This window comes from Taudactylus pleione, unplaced genomic scaffold, assembly GCF_031769625.1.
Source record: "Taudactylus pleione unplaced genomic scaffold, aTauple2 ptg000095l, whole genome shotgun sequence".
In the NCBI taxonomy this organism is placed as follows: Eukaryota; Metazoa; Chordata; class Amphibia; order Anura; family Myobatrachidae; genus Taudactylus; species Taudactylus pleione.
Window position 1 is genome coordinate 13,743,811 of NW_028284497.1, and position 17,304 is coordinate 13,761,114.

General features: G+C 45.0%; 1 protein-coding gene across 1 annotated transcript in view; it reads left to right on the plus strand.

Annotated features, from left to right (window-relative positions):
• RBM23 (RNA binding motif protein 23) overlaps positions 1-17,304 on the plus strand; it is a 95,324-nt gene that overhangs the window by 11,771 nt on the left and 66,249 nt on the right. The window contains 2 exon segments of the mRNA XM_088470236.1: positions 10,624-10,645; positions 10,841-10,878. Of these exon segments, the coding sequence (XP_088326362.1) occupies positions 10,624-10,645; positions 10,841-10,878 (60 nt within the window).

Sequence of the window (17,304 nt, forward strand, 5' to 3'; positions counted from 1 at the left end):
TTAACTTGCATAGCAAATATATTTTAAATTAACTATAAAAACAAGCAAACCTTCATTGAAAAAGATTGAACCCTCCTCATCAAAGTGTAGTTGTCCCACAGATGTGACTGAGTAGTTTGAACTGTTCATGTTTTTAGAATCAGGCTTCCTTCTAATTCTCAGCAGAAAAAGGCCCCAATGTCTTGTCTGTGCCTCAAGGAATGTTTATTCTAGCAGACTGTGTTTTGATTTTATTTACTCTTCATCCGCTCTAGAATAGATCTGCGAGCTGTTGCACTGAGTAGTGACAGCAGGTCGTAGATCTATGTTGCAAATTAAAGGTGGGTGCTTTTCTCATCCTGGAAGTCTGGAAACAGGTTGCTTACTGTGACAGCCTTTGCTTTTATTATTGTGCCAGGAAGATAAATTATTCCGTTCAGGGGAATGTGATGCGTAAATGTGAGAAATGTGTCTCTAGTGCAGAAGTAGAACTTCTGTTTAGTGGCTGCTATAGAAACCTGGTGACATCATTGTGCACTTCCTCAAGCAGTGGCTCAGTTTACATTATCCCTGGCTGCCTCTCAGTAAAATGTTATCAGCGGTAACTGGCATGCCGGCTCTTGGGGCTTCAACACACGGGTTAAACACTGCTCGTTAAAAGCTTAGACAATTTTGTGATCCATCCATAATTTTAACAGCATTAGGAGCACACTGTATTTGCTTCTTTGCTGCACATTATGTACTTAATGAGCAATGCTAGATTTCTCCATTATATCATACCAGGATTAAGGCCAATGAAAACTACAAGCCGCACTAGAATGATTTCAAAGTGATTGCTTATCAGAAAGCATGTTCTATACTAACTGGGGTACCTGGTGCTGCATGGGTTGAAGACTGGACCTGAAATATAGCTGCAGCCAAGGACGCAGCATCAGATAATCTGCTTTCCTTTTGGCCGACCAAATGACCATGGGGTCACGCAAGTCGGCCGCCACATATGAGTAAAAGGCCAGGAAACATCAGTAAGCCAACGGAGATCCTACCGTCTCCATGACATGCCTCCGTTTTTGGAAACTGAGGCCGTCGCCGCACCCTCCCTATCCAGAAACTGCAGCTGACTGTCAATCACTGACAGTCTGCTGCCGAACTTTTTGCGGGATCGCAGACCCGTACTGGTGAAGCACATGCACTGATTCTCGATAATCTGTAATCTGGGTGACTCCTGTCACTGCGTCCACAGTTAAATCACCCACTGAGATCACTCTGCAGACTAACATTGAAGACCATGTCTAGCAGAGCTGCCATCGGGGGGAATGTCTGTTCTGGAGTCTTGTTCCCGGACAAAAGGGGGCCTGGCTGCAGTGGCATTGTGTGGCTCTGACCAATTTCCCCTGCTGTTTGTAATCTCTGTATACCAATCTTTGTCAGACTCAAAGATTGTGGATTGATTATGCTGTCTGCGACAGTCCTAAATATATAGAGTGCTGAGTCTGCCAGGCACTCTAAGACCCCTGGGACGGCCCCTGTAAGATGAGACGGTGACTGAAATGCTAATAATGCAAACTGTTTAAAAGCCAAAGTTTATCATGCAAACACTGAGTGGCCAACTCTGTATTTCATGTATGCTTCTGTTGGAAAACTTATAAAACACAGCACTTTGGAAGAGATGAGTGTGATAGTGTGTATGAAGCCAGCCCCAGAACCTGTGTAATTTAAGAGTCCCAGTTTTATTGGATTGTGTTGACAGTGTGTGGCCGTAACAAAGTTCAAAGCTAGGTAAAAACCTAATCCTGGTCAAACTACACCACCATGCCAAGTTTGGTGGAGCTAGGTACAAAACTGGCCATGCATTCAGGACAGGCACACACACTATTATTATTATTATTATTATTATTATTATCTTTGTATGAGACTAGACTTGCAAGCTTCTTTTTTTTTCTCCCTATAAACTACTTTTGTATGAGGCCTTACAAGTGATTTGCAGTATTGTTGTGTTGTATGATGCTGTAAAAGTGCCCAAGTGTGTACCTTTTGCATAAGTAGGCAGTGTATGGCATTTTACCTGCTGCAGAGAAGGTGGCCTTCATCCTAGTCTCTGGAATACTTCCACCATGAGGGAAATGTAACAGATGGGCACATCTGGGGACGAGTGGAAGGGTGATTGCAGCCAAACTGTGATGGAGGTGGAGGTCGCTCAGATCGCCCCCTCTGGATCTGAAACTGGACAGCGTGATCTGTCACTGATAGTCCTGACCTCTCCCCGCCCAGGAGTCCCCTGATGCTATTTTTAACAAAGGATGCTTTATAGCAAGCGGCATGGCCTGGAGGAGTAGCATGGTAGAAAAAATTTGAATGGTCCTGAAGCGCTGTTAGTCTTAAAGTATATAATCTTTCACCCATTTCTTGTTTTATGGAGTAGAGTGATGTAGGATCCACCTTGAACCTCCTCAATCTCCTGATTATTTTTATTATAATTACCAGTTATTTATATAGTGCACACATTCTGCAACGCTTTACACAGAATATTTGAACATTCACATCAGTCCCTGTCCCAGTAAAATGTACAATCTGTATTCCCTACCACATGTACATACTAGGGTTCATTTGTCAGGAGCCAGTTACCAGCATTTTTTTGGATTGTGGGATTAAACTGGGGCATTCTGAGGAAACCCATGCAAATATGGGGAGAATATGCAAACTCCACACAGTTAGGGCAGTGGTGGGAATCAAACCCAGAATCTCTGTGCTGTGAGGCAGTAATGCTAACCATTGCACCATCCTTGCTGTTTATCTGCAGGTTCACACTTCGGACTCTTTACAACAGTAACCCTGTCCTTATTCTGGTGTCTTGTGGTGTGCTCCGAAACAACAATGGGCTCGATTAAATTCAGCGTGATGCTGGATAGCCCCGGGAAGGAACTCCCGGAGCTATTCAATTCACCACGCTATTTGGTCCGATAGTTGCCAGTTAAGTTGGAGAATGCCGGTTCTTGCGACTTAACATTGGTGTTTAGTTGTGAGGATCGGCATTCTCCGACTAAAGTGCTGGCTGCGACGCTGTTAGTGCCGCACTAAGCAGGAAAACAGCCACACTGCCGGCACTTTTGTTGGATTTCTCCTCGCTGCCTTAGGGGGGTGCGAGAAGAAATCCTTCAGTCAGACCAACTAGCGCAGTGAATTCAATAGCTCTGGGAGCACCCTCCCAGGGCTATTCAGCATCGCGCTAAATTGATTCAAGCCCTATATTTCTTACCAACTGTTTGGGAAACTTTGAGGCTGGGTCCTTCTGTGGTTGGTGGTTTGGCTTTACTCTGTCTCCAGTGGCTGCCCTGTGGTGGTGTCTCAAACCGGTACGTAGCTGAGTCCACTGGTATCAACGCTGTGCTGACTGCTCGTCAGGCTGCAGCTGTGGTTTGAGGTGTGCTGGGAGTCACCCTTCATCATCATGGGCCTGCTCTCCACCACAATTGCTTCCTGGAACTCTTTGGAATCCTGGCGCCCTGAGGCATCGGTTGTTTCTGTCCATTTTTCCCTGCTCCAGCAATGTTTTAATCTCCTGGTCTACTCCGGCCTGATGTCTCCTCCTGGGGTGGCCTGAAGTTGTGGTGATCATTTGCTGTGTGAGCCTTGTGTGATCTTGACTTCTGGCTCTTGTTGGATACCATCTGCACTAACTGCCTCCATATCCTGCTTTCTGTTCTTCTTTTCCTAGACTCTGGTTTGTGCCCTTTACTTTAAAATTAATATATTATTTCAATATCTGGACTGCATCTCTGTTTTGAGCGATGTGACTTTACTATTGTCTATTTCTTCTTCAGAGTTCATAGGACTCCACATGGAGAGATTGGGGTGTAGGTGGGACCTGGAGGACTGGACACCAATAGCAAAGCTTTTCAATCCCAGGATGCTCCGGTCCTTCCCCGGATTTTTACTATAACGGGCGAGCAGCACCAGACTGATCTCCGGAAGTCTGTGTTGCCGCCACATCACCCATCCACGACACCGTGACACAGAGTTTGTGCTAGGTGCTCACGGCGGGGCTCCGAGGGGGGACTAGTTAGCAGGCTCCCCGGACCACAGACTGCAGCCTGGAATTCAGGAGACAGGTAAGGCGGAACCCGTGCTAGACCTACTCGTCTTGCTAGGGCATTGGCTCCCCTGATGCTTCGAGGGAACAGCTGTCCTACATATCTCACAGTAGAAATGCAGCCTCCTACTTAGGTAAAGTAGCTATGGTTATGGCTCTCCTGTCCTCCAGGATATCTGCCACTTCAGTAGTGGCCCGCCGTATTGTTCGGCTATGTTCCTGGAAAGCCGATTCAGACTCAAAACTGGCTCTGGAGTCTCTGCCTTATTCTGGAGACATCTTATTTGGTCCAGAATTAGATAAAATTGTGACTACTTTGGCAGCTTCCAAGATGGCGTTCCTGCCCTCTGCATATAATACAAAGCCTCGGAAGTAGTCCTTTCACCCTCAAGGAAAAGCCAAGGGTCAGTCCTTTTCACGACCGCAGACATCGACCAAGGTTTCAAAGCCTAGGGTCAATCAGGCCTGGACTACTAGACGTCCACCTGCCAAGGCTGAGGACAAGCTTACAGCCTGATGGGGCGGACCTCTCCCTGGGGGCTTTCAGGGTGGGAGGCCGACTTCTTCAATTCGCCCAGGTTTGGCATCAAACCACGTCAGATGCCTGGGTAAGGGAAGTGGTATCTCACGGATACGCCCTCTCATTCCTGAGGCGATTTCCCCCAGCAGTTCTTTTGCTCAGGACCTCCATCGGACCCAAACAAGGCCCTGCTGCTCCAAAAAGCCATTGAGTTTACGAAATTCAGGAGTAATAATTCGGGTTCTCACAATGGGGCAAGGGCTATTATTCTACCGGTTTCTTGGTTCAGAAGCCCAATGGGTCTCATCGGTCTTATCCTCCACCTCAAATCTCTGAACAAGTTTATCAGGGTGCCCTGGTTTCGTATGGAAACCCTCAGTTCCATTATCCTAGCTATGGAGCTTGGGGATGTTATGGTATCTCTAGACATGTACCTATAGCGTCTTCTCATCAACAATATCGAGTTTGCTACACTGCAGCTATATAACTAATTTCAGGCTCTGCTGTTTTGGCCTTTCAATGGATCCCTGGGTCTATACCAATATCATGGCAGTTATGGCGGCCTCTCTTCGTCGTCAAGGGATCAGACTGCTCCCATACTTGGATGATCTCTTTGCTGTTGGCAAGCTCCCCAGAGACTCTTCACTGCAATCTACAGGTAACCATGCCTTTCTTCAAATACACGGTTAGCTGATCAACTCAAAAAAATCTTCCCTAACATCCTCTCAAAGGATGGTACATTTGGGAGCCCTCCTGGACTCTCGAGTTCAGAGAATCTTCCTAACGGTGGACAAGATTTCAGCAGTCCAACACAGACTACACAGACTGCTCCACAATTGCCGAGTCAATTCACTCTGCAATGCAGGTCTTGGGATCAATGGTGTCAATCTTCGACATGGTGGAGTTCGCCCAGTTTCACTCCAGGCCCCTGCAACACCTGATCCTCTCAAGGTGGAATGGGCTACCCCATCTGCTCAAATCCCAGATTATGAGCCTCCCCCCAAGTGGTTCGCCTGTCCCTAGCCTGGTGGCTACAGACTTCCCATTTGTACAAAGGTCGTCCCTTTTGGATCCCAGACTGGGCTCTCCTCACCATGGACGCAAGCCTCTGAGGGTGGGGCGCAGTAACTGTCTAGCACTCCTTCCAGGGCCGATGGTCCCCAGTCGAGGCAGTGTTACCAATCAACATCCTGGAACTCCGAGCCATCTACAGAGCTCTCACTCTGGCTCAGAATATTCTGAAAAACAGGCCAGTAGAAGTACAGCGCCATGGCTGTGGCCTACCTCAATCACCAAGGGGGCACTCAAAGTCAGTCAGCAATGACAGAAGTGTTCGACATTTTCACATGGGCCAAACGCAATCTCCCAGTCATCTCCGCAGTGTTCATCCCAGGGATTCTCAATAGGGAAGCTGATTTCCTCAGCCGTCACGATGTGCACGCAGGAGAATGATCTCTACTTTCAGAAGTCTTCCAGAAGTGGATCTCATGGCCTCAAGACACAACAACAAACTTCCAATTTATGGAGCCAGAACATAGGACCCTGAAGCGGCCTTCATAGACGCATTGTCGGTGAAATGGAACTTCCATTTGGCATATCTCTACCCTCCAATATCCCTACTTCCTCGAGTGCTTCAAAAGTTCAGACAGGAGGGGGGTAGAGTACTGTTCATAGCTCCAGCTTGGCCCAGACATCAGGCTCTCCATAGACATTCCTCTTCAACTTCCTCTGTGAGTGGACCTGTTGTCTCAGGGTCCATGTCTACATCCGGACCTAGCCCGTCTGTCTTTAACGGCTTGGCTCTTGAGACATCACTCCTAACTGCTAATGGTGCGTACACACAGTACGATTTTTTTTGAACGATATAGTTATCATTCAACGATAAATCGTTCATATTGTTAATTTTTATGTAGCGAACGACCAAAGATGCGCATTACCACTTGACGATAACGATATCTATGGTCGTCCGTACTTTCAGGCTAACTTGGACGATTTCACCACGATTTGCATGTTCAGAGATGTGGCAGGATGACATCACTGAAAGATATCCATCATAGATATCTTTCAGTGTGTACACCCATTATCGTTTGTCCTGCACTACAGAAAAGTTCAACCGAAATCGTTCAGCGATATCGTTGGTTGTGCAGATCATACTGTGTGTGTATGCAGCATATAAGGGTTTCTCCAGCTCTGTGGTCTTGACCATGCTCGGAGCACATAAACCGACCTCAGCCAGGATTTACCACAGAATATGACATACAGATTTCCAATGGTGTGCTCCAAGAAACTATGATCCGCAAGTCTTTAAGGTTTCTCAAATTCTTTCTTCAGGCTGGACTGGATCCTAGGCCTCCGCCTAGCATTTCTAAAAGTGCAGGTCTCTGCTTTGTCTAGCTGGTTTCAGGGCAGAATTGCTACTATACCAGATGTTCACATCTTCATTCAAGGTGTTCTATGTATACAACCTCCCTTTGTCAGTCCTCTGGCTTCATGGGATTCGTCAGTGGTGCTCCAAGCACTTCAGGAACCTCCATTCGAACCCCTGGAATCCGTGGATGTCAAGTGGCTCACTGCGAAGACTGTTTCTTCTGACTATAGCATCTGCCCCTAGGGTATCGGATTTATGGGCGCTTTCATGTCGCTCCCCCTTTTTAATATTTCACCAGGACAGGGGGTACACAATCGGGAAGCCGGCTGCCGGAATTCCAGCGGCCGGCTTCCCGACTGCTTTATCGCACCATGGGATAAATGACCGGAGTCTATATCTAGACGCCGCTCATTTCCCCGACGCCGGGAGACAGGCGCCCGGCATCCCGATCGAGCGGATGCTGGGCGCCGTGAGCGGACAGCCACGGGGGGGGGGTTAGGTTTAGGGCACCCGGGGGGACTTAGGGTTAGGCACCCCCCCGGGGGACTTGGATTTAGGCAGCGGAGAAGGGGGGTTAGGGTTAGGCACAGGAGGGGAGGTTAGGGTTAGGCACCCCTAAGGAGGGTTAGGGTTAGGGGGGTTAGGTTAGATTAGACAATACTTGCCTTACCACGATCAGAATTTCCAGCGCTGTCGGGTTTCCGCTGCCGGGCTCTGCTGTTTTGTCGGGCTGCCGCTGCCGGGATTCGAACTTCCGGCCATGCAGCAGCCGGGATATTATACCGATTCCGGACAGGGCTGTTCTTCGTACAAGCCCAGGTTTCTTTCCCAAGGTGGTTTCTCGTTTCCACTTGAATGAGGAAATTGTGGTTCCTGCATTTAATTCACCAGACCTCGTAGCAGGTGAGGCCTCGTTGGATGTGGTCCATGCTCTGAAGATCTACGTGGACTGCATTAGTTCCATCAAGAAATCGGACTCCTTCTTTGTACTATATGGATTCCACAAGAAGAGATGGCCAGCTAGCAAGCACTCTGGCCAGATGGATTTGCATGTCTATCTTACAGGCTTACATGCAGACTGGCCTTCCTGTGGCAGCTTCAGCATCTGCTCATTCTACTCGTTCTGTGGGTCCCTCGTGGGCAGCCAGGCATGGTGCCTCAGCTGAACAGCTATGCAAGGCAGCCACCTGGTCTTCTGTCCACACCTTTCTTAGGTTTTATGCCTTTGATACATTTGCCTTTAAGGATGCTTCTTTTGGGCATAGGGTTCTCCTATCAGCTCAGGAACGTTCCCGCCCTTGAACAACTGCTTTGGGACATCCCCAATGTCTCCCTGTGGAGCCCTATGGACCCTGAAGAAGAAAAGGAGAGTTATGGTATGCCTTGGTTAACTCTTACTTCGAAGTCCATAGGGTCCACAGGGCACCCGCCTGATGCTCCTAGCTTCTATGGGTTTCTTCTCCTGGTCACTTGTTTCCTTCTCTGAGTTTATGATTTCTCAGTGTATCAGTCTTCCTTCTCTCCTATCCTGCTCCTGACGGAAGTTCCCTCAGGCTGTGGGCAGGGTATAGGGGGGAAGGACCGGAGCATCCTGGGGTTGAAAAACTTTGTTATTGGTGTCCGGTCCTCTAGGTCCCACCTACACCCCAATGTCTCTCTGTGGACCCTATGGACTTTGAAGAAAGAGTTAACCAAGGTAAGTTTTACCTTAACTCTCCTTTTTGCATCTGCCTCTGGTGATCTACCTGTTCATTATTTACTGTGTTATTCCACCATTAGAAAATCCAGACATGCTGAAGATGCAGTAGCTAAGTTGGAAAAATTTGTCCGTTCTTCGCAGGTCCCTCCGCAGGCTCATTCTCCTTTGAAGTGGCAAGGCTCCTTGCCGAATACCTCATCCATTTAGCTCCATGGGTACACCTAATGCAGGTTTTTGTTTGCATCTCAGGAATGTGCGAACAGAAATCAGTGTTTAGAGCACCCTTGGGGCTAGCTGCGGGCTTACTGCACACAGTAATTGCATAGCTCTGGGCATGTAACCCGGATTAGATGCCATACTGCTCGTTAGCAGTGTTGCTTACCGCGGGATATGGGTCCTACTGCCGGATACTGTATAATTAAATAGCTCTGAACACTTGTATTCAGAGCTAAAAACCATGCCTTAAGTCTCGTGGTGAATTGAATCCCCCCCTTCATATTTTATGATGTTTTTTTGTAACTTATTTTATGATATTTTGAGTGACTGCAGAGCTGTTTAGTTTTATAGGCATCAAGGATGCCTTCTCTGCATGTCACTCCTTAGGTTTGCTGTGCGGTCCCAGCAGCTTCAGTTGAGGTTCTTTGCTTCGGTCTGTCTAGAATTTCAAAGGCTTTTACCAAGCTCATGGCGATCATTCCCCTATTTAGGTAATCTAAAGAGCCTTTCCTCACATGGCCTAGTTAGAACCCTCCTGGCAAAGCAGTTAGTGCTTTTCTGAATGAGGATATTCAAGTGTGTCCAATTCTTCTAAATGCCAACTTGAGCTTCTTGCAAAGCGGAACAAATCCCACCTGCAGCTGTATACACAAGAAAACGGACCGTCACTGTGTGTGTGTCAGTTATTTGGTTACAAAACAACTACCGTTTTCATCCGTTCATCTTTTGGGACTGGACTCTGGTAGTCACAGATGCCAGTCTCTGAGGTAATGGGAGTTGTGAGTAATAAGCCAGTCCAGATCTCAGGCTTGTTGGACACCAGAGGAGTTCATGCTCCCAAATTAAATGTTTTAGAGCTCTGAGCTTTAATTCCCTAATATGCAGCTCTTTTTCCTCTAATCGCTTGCCTGGTGTGGCCGCATTGTTTGCTGGCCGTTCCCTGACATGGTTGCAAACAATGCGACCAGACAAATGCTCACTGGGCTGCTGCCTTGCACTTTAAATATAAAAGTGTGACTGACTCCTCCCCCCGCCCTATCAGCCTCCTTTTTAAGAAATGTGCCCAAGAGAGCCGGTGCACATTGGGGCTTTCTTCTGCCTTTTTGTTGAGGATCTTTATTTTATTTTATTTTATTTCATTTTATGTAATTTACACCTGAGGACGGACAGACTGACTGCTCGCTATAAGTCTGCCTGCTACGTGGGAGCTGCTGGCAAGGGCACCACCACAACTACTGCAGCCTATGTCTGGTGACCTGAGGAGTGGTCCCCCACTCTTGAGTCCATCTGACTCGACGAGGATCCGCCACAGCGGACACTGGCTTGTGTCCAGGGTCTCCTCGCCACACCCCAGCCTAGCATCCCGGCCGCAGCAGCTGATAAATATGACCACCGGTGGATAGTATGGATGGGCTTAGTGACAGCATAGTACTGCCGCGGCTGTCCCAATTAGGAGCTGCCGTGGCCTGCCACCCGCTATCGGAACCCCAAGCCCCCCTACCAAGTCCCTTCTTCCGTGGCTAGCGCGCCTTAGGGAAGATGTCCACCGCTACACTATACACTATCCGCCAGGCTTCTATTGGTACAGGCAAGCCTGTGGTGGGGACTGTGAGGGCCGATATCATGTAATGAATGCATCATTGGCAGAAAAACAATATTGGATGTAATTTGACATTTACTGTCTATTTGAACCTTTATGTTGTAGAATTTGAACAAAACAAATTCTTATTAAAACAACTATTTTCTTCCAACAGGCGCCGCTACACACGCAGTAATGCTGCCCATCCACTAGGCGATTAAATCTAGCGATGGAGCGATAACGACGGTCGTTATCGCTCCATCGCTTGCAAAGAGGGCAGTAAAAGGTTAATAACGACCAGCGATGCGCGCACCCGCTGGTCGTTTTTAACATCTATCATCGTCGTAATCGTGCCGTCGTCCCGGCATCGCCTAGTGGATGGGCACCTTAAGAGTCGCAGTCCCCGACACAAAGAGAAAAGCCCCCTACGGTAGTTATGGCTTTCCTTATTTTCCACATAATGTTCTGCTGATCTTTTTAACAAACACAGTGACATTTTACTAATCGTTTTAGCCAGCATGATGGAGGAGAGGACATAACAAATGAATAAACTGTTATACTTATTGGGGCAATGGAATAACTGCCTTATGCATTTCAGGCAGGGCTGAACTTAAACACCAGTGTGTTCGCTTGGATTAAAATTCACTAGGAACAAGTGGTATATTTAAGACTCAATGTTTTGTTTGTTTGGTTTTTTTTTAAGACTAGAACTTGTTAAATTGTTAGGCTCTGTTCTAATGAAGTACTGCCACCACATTCTGTAATTGTTTGGGGCATTTTGCCTTAATTTACATGGCCCCTTTGCAGCACATTTTTATATATTGATTGCATTCAGTGCTTTTGCTATAAAAAAAAAAAAAACAATGCACTGAACATTTTTCTGTAGCATGTCTTTCTGTCGCTCTCCCCCATCCCCTATATCTTTGAAAAGGAGTCTGGGTTTTAATTAAGCATCTAAATAGTTTTTTTCCATCATGTGTTTGGAGAAACTTTGGTTATTGTGAGTGTGCACTTATGGGTTAACGTATTGAAGACTGAAGTTTCTCCCCTCTCCAGTTAATTTTAAGTATCCATGGAGCTGGCATAGTTTTTTTTTTTAATGGGCTTGTTTGAGTTTCTTTTCACTATTGCAGCACTCCACACTCCCAGGTTGGTGAGTGCATTCTAGCCTAAAATGAGGTGCTGTAGCCATAGTTTATACCATTAACTCCTTTTTCCAGGGATCAGTCCTTTTCTGAAGGCAGTGGAAGGCGAGGCTTGGTGGCTTAAGTCATCTGGCAAACAAAAGGGGAGATGTAAGAATAGGTGGTAAGTGTCAAATGTGCTATAGCCAGCGCTATTTGACACATTAAAAGTTGGTATGTATTAAAGCAGAGAAAATAACTTTTTTCTCTACAGTGTCTTTTTCAGATAGGTATACAGTGCATCCGGAAAGTATTCACAGTGCTTTACTTTTTCCACATTTTGTTTTATCTTACAGCCTTATTCCAAAATGGAATAAATAAATTTTTGTACTCAAAATTGTGCACACAATACCCCATAATGACAACATGTAAAAAGTTAGCAAATTTAATAAAAAAATGTAAAAAATAAGAAATCACAAGTGCATGAGTATTCACAGCCTTTATTGATGCACCTTTGGCAGCAATTACAGCCTCAAGTCTTTTTGAATAGGATGCCACAAGCTTGGCACACCTATCTTTGGGCAGTTTTGCCCATTCCTCTTTGCAGCACCTCTCAAGCTCCATCAGGTTGGATGGGAAGCGTCGGTGCACAGCCATTTTCAGATCTCTCCAGAGATGTTCAATCGGATTAAAGTCTGGGCTCTGGCTGGGCCACTGAAGGACATTCACAGAGTCATCCTGAAGCCACTCCTTTGATATCTTTGACCAGTCTGAAGTCAAGAGCGCTCTGGAGCAGGTTTTCATCCAGGATGAAATTTTGAGGACAAAAATTAATTTATCCCATTTTGGAATAAGGCTGTAACATAACATAAAATGTGGAAAAAGTGAAGCGCTATGAATACTTTCCAGATGCACTGTATAACTAGTATTTTATGGAGAGTTATTAGTCCTAGTCCCTTGGAGACCATTACCGTAAAAAAAATTATATATATATATATAATTTATATATATATATATAGCAATACCACGGGTGCGGCACTCAGGGCTATGTAGAAGAATAAAACTCCAACACGTGTGATAACGTACAACGTTTCAATCAATTTATGATTTTCATCAGGTAATAACAGACAAAACAAAAAGTACCTTACCTTATAGCTTTACAGACAGCAAATGAAACACACAGTGACTCGTGCTCCAGCCCGACTCGGGACAGCGCACACAGCAATGACGTCAACCACAGACGTGTAGTATCTGTCAGTGAAATCCATAACACAAACCATCACCATGGAGACAGCAGAATACATGAAAGTATTGATCGTGTGTTGTGAACATATAAAATATATATCACCAATTCTAGATAGATTAATTCATAATTAATGGCTCTTGCATTAGGGATACCAATACCAATAGGGGTCTAGCATTGGACATCAATTATATTTAGCTTAATATTAGACCAGAAATTATGTATCTTTTTCACAGTATATTCAATTTAAATCACGAGTTTAATACTCATCATTTTAAATATTAAAGTCCTTTCTTCATTTTGTTTTAAAGTAGTAATTATGATTCTGAAGATTCAGACAATCTTTATTACACTATATATTTATACACATATAATTTTTGTTATCATTGTACCTTAATATATTTTATTTAATAATTGAATGTAATCTTTGATTGAAGTTTTCAGAGATCACTTAATGATTTGGATTTAACTATTAATATGTTCATATTATGCCTAATGTCCAAATAGGCATTTGATTATTACCATTTTGCCACAAGTCTTTGATCTACTTTCTATTAGGCAAACCTTAATAGACCCTATTACTGGGATAGCGACCACGTGACCCATAGGACTAATGTTAATTATTTTATTCCCATCTGTCAGAGACATGGGAGAAGTACCTTATCTAGATGGTTTATATTAAACCTTTAATGACCACGACATATTATCCACATTGATCTTCTAACGGCACTATATTTAGGAATACATAATACAGATTGGAGTTTGATTACTCCAGACTTGGAATACATCGACCCATCGAGGATCGATTGAGAATCCATAGGCTAACGTCATCAGCCCCTGGAGAGAGAAGCATCACGTCAATCTAGGTGATGATGGTGGAACTAGAGAGCGGGCATGATGGGATTGGTGTATACGGATACATCAAGTTCTGATTGGTTATATGACATATCAACGTGTATTTAAGGGAGGTCTGGAGACCAGCTCGGCTTACCTTGAAAAAGCTCCATAGCGAAACGCCGCGTTGGTCACACGGCACCACCTACCACTCACTAATATGTTGATATGATTACCTGCTTAGCGTATTGTTTATATCTGAAATGGGACAGGTTCCCTGAATGATATGACATGTACATGCCAGTGTGAACTAGAGTGATGCTATGTACTACATATAGAGTCTACAGTCGCACATATGCACCAGGTTATTATTGTGCATTATCCTGGACAGTCAATTGTTTTGCATATTTTCCAAGAGCATTATGGTGAATGAATGATCCATAGTAAAACACACAGAGATATCTGAAATAAAGATTTATTACTGTTTTCACATCTCTAACTTATTTATGTGCAAGGATCATTTAGAGAAAATTTCAATGTCACATAAAGGGAACTTTATTAGCGACTATAATGATAATGGCGTTTATAAAGAATTACTCATCTAATGAAATATTGACTGGATGTACATAAAAACAGATTTAATTGGTAGTGACCACAGGATATAGGATACCCTTCACAATACTCATTGACTGGATGTATATAAAAACAGATCTAATTGGTAGTGACTACAAGATATAAGATATCCTCACAATAATCTTTATGCTAGATTGGTTGTGCTACTAGCTAATTAATTGATGTGAGGTACAGTATAGTTGTGTTAACTACCAGGGTATAATTTTTAAAAATATAGAAATTCAACATTTGTTTAACTACCATTTTTATCGCTTAACTAAGGCAGGGATGTTTGAGTGATATTATACATATCTGTGGGGACAATATTATAAATGATACCTAATACAATTGAGATATAGTTCTCTCACTCATAATATGTATACACTATTGTATGAAACAGTGGAGGGGCGCTGCTATTTATGTTTTTATCAGAACAAAATTAGTTTAAACCACGTTTCCTATCTTTTTTGACACTACCTCTCTCATTTTAATAATTTTCGCTGTTATCCAGATTTTACTGGTATATACTAATAAAAGTTATGTTTTAATACAATCTAGTGCACCACTATTGGACATTTTATTTCCTTTTCCTTTTCTTGTTGACTATTTAATTTCATGCAACTACCTTCCCCTGTTGAGTTTCATATCCTTGATGATAAAGGACTGGATGATGCAAGAGGTCTCGTGGATGGGGTGTATAGCTGCATTAATAATGGTCCTTCTCCCTTTATCATCTTTTATCTTTTTAGAACTATCCCTGTTCTGGTTCAGAAATGTTTACTAAATAAATTCAGTGCAGCATTTAAATATGTTTGGAAAACCAAGAAGCCTAGAATGGCTAGAAGAACTTTGTAACTTCCAATACTTCAAGGTGGGTTAGCTTTTCCAGAGGGTGTAGTGGATCAAATCCCGACAGCGGAAGCCCGGCAGAGGTGAAGATCCCAACTGCTAATTAGGTGAGTATCGCTAACCTAATTCCCTACCCTAACCCTCCTTTAAGGGTGCCTAACCCTAACCCCCTTTCCCCTAGCCTAAACCTAACCCCCCGGGGGTGCCTAAACCTAAACCCCCTTTCCCCTAGCCTACACCTAACCCTCCCGGGGGGGTGCCTAACCTTAATACCCGCCGCGGGTGCCTAACTCCACCCTTCCCCTAGCCTAAACCTAATTCTCCCGTGGGGGTGCCTAACCCTATTTCCCCCCCAGGGGGTGCCTAACCCCCCTTTCTCCTAGCCTAAACCTAACTCTCCCGGGGGGGGAAGCCTAACCCTAAACCCCCCCTATATGCCCTGAGGTACCCGGCGAAAGGTAAGTGCGCGGCAGTCCTAGCAGCTTGGGTAGGAGACAAATCGGGTGCAGCTGCGGGTGAAGGCCTCGTGTGACGTGTCCTCACTAAGGCGGACGGGTCCTTATAGTCTGTCGTTGGGGATGGGTAGTAGACTCACTACAGCGCGCTAGCTAGCATCTACTACTATGAGGCCAGCAAAATCACAGCTTAGGGGAGATAAGGTGCTCCTCCCCCAACCCAACTCACTATCCTTAGGTGTCGGACTTGGAGCGTAGTGGTCGGCGGCAAGCGGGATCCTCTCTTTTTCCTGCCGCCAGCTTCAACACTGCGGGTCTGTTGTCCGAGGATGTAGACGGCTATTTGGAACGGTACAGCTTTTTTGCGTAACCACATGGTGTGAGTTCACATCCCCCCCTCCAGTGAGGCTGTATGGCAGCGCGAGTAACCTGAGGGGCTCCCTCTTTCCGCCAACCACTACGATCCAAGCCCGACACCTAAGGATAGTGAGTATAAGAGAGGACATTGGATATTTATATTTATTTCACATTTATGAACATACTACCTCAGTAGTTAAACAAAGCGGACAAGGGTCCAGAGACTTAATTGAGTGTATTAGCACAAGCAACATGTCTTTTTAAGTGTGTTCAGCATTTATGGAATACTAAGAATAGGCTGACCTTTTACATTTTTTTTGCTCCTGGACTGATATTAGTGAGATTGTAAAATAGCTCAGGATGAACTAAGTAGCAAAGTATCATCATAATTATTGCCAACAGTATAATTCTCTGTATTGTGTGAAGGAGTTGATCGTTCCTTGTATTCATATTTTTTATTCACATGTGATATGTGTATTGTTTATTTTTAAATGTACTCCCGGGAGCTATTTAATTTGTGGACTATTTAACACATCTATTAAATATTTTGGTATTACTTGGAATTATGCATTTCTAGTATTTGAGTGCCACATAGTACTACACAGATTTTTTATTCCAGCTATGGCTGTAGCCTGGGTAGCGAAAGCTATGGAAGAATAGACGACAGCTCTGGAAGGTACTATACCTGAGGCTACCAGAGAACAGCAGTCTTTTCTCTATCAGATGCGAGAAGCAGCTGTGTATATGGGGGAAGCGATAATTGACACAGGTATTTTGGCTTCTAGACAACTTTGGTTGCGGCCCGAAGATCCCTTTGGCTAAAAACCTGGAAGGCAGATGCAGGTTCCAAGAAATCTCTTAAATCTTTGCCTTTTGCGGGGAAGGGTACTGTTTGAACTGGAGCTGGATGACCTAATGACTTCTTTGGCAATACCGCAGTCAGCTGATTGCCATCTGCGACTACCCCTAAATTTAGGCAGCTAGTTCCTTTCGCCCACAGAGTAGGGCGAAAGGTCAGTCCTCCTCTAGACATGTCATGCAGGACACCTCAGCCCAAGAAATCTTGGTCAAGCAAACGTCCTGCCTCCAAGCCAGCTAGTAAGTCTGTCTGATGGGGCAGGCCTCCCCCTGGGTGCGTCTCGGGGTTGGAGGCCGTCTTTTACAGTTCTCCCAGGCCTGATATCGGACAACTATGGATGCCTGGGTTCGAGAGCTGATTTCTCGGGGTTATGCCATCGGGTTCCTAAGGCATCCCCCTCAGAGGTTTGTGGATACAAACCTTCCTTTAGACCCGGTCAGGGCTTCAGCCTACCGGGAGTCTACTGGGGCCCTCCTGAAGTCAGCAGTCATAGTCCCTGTGACGCAACAGGGAAGGGGTTATT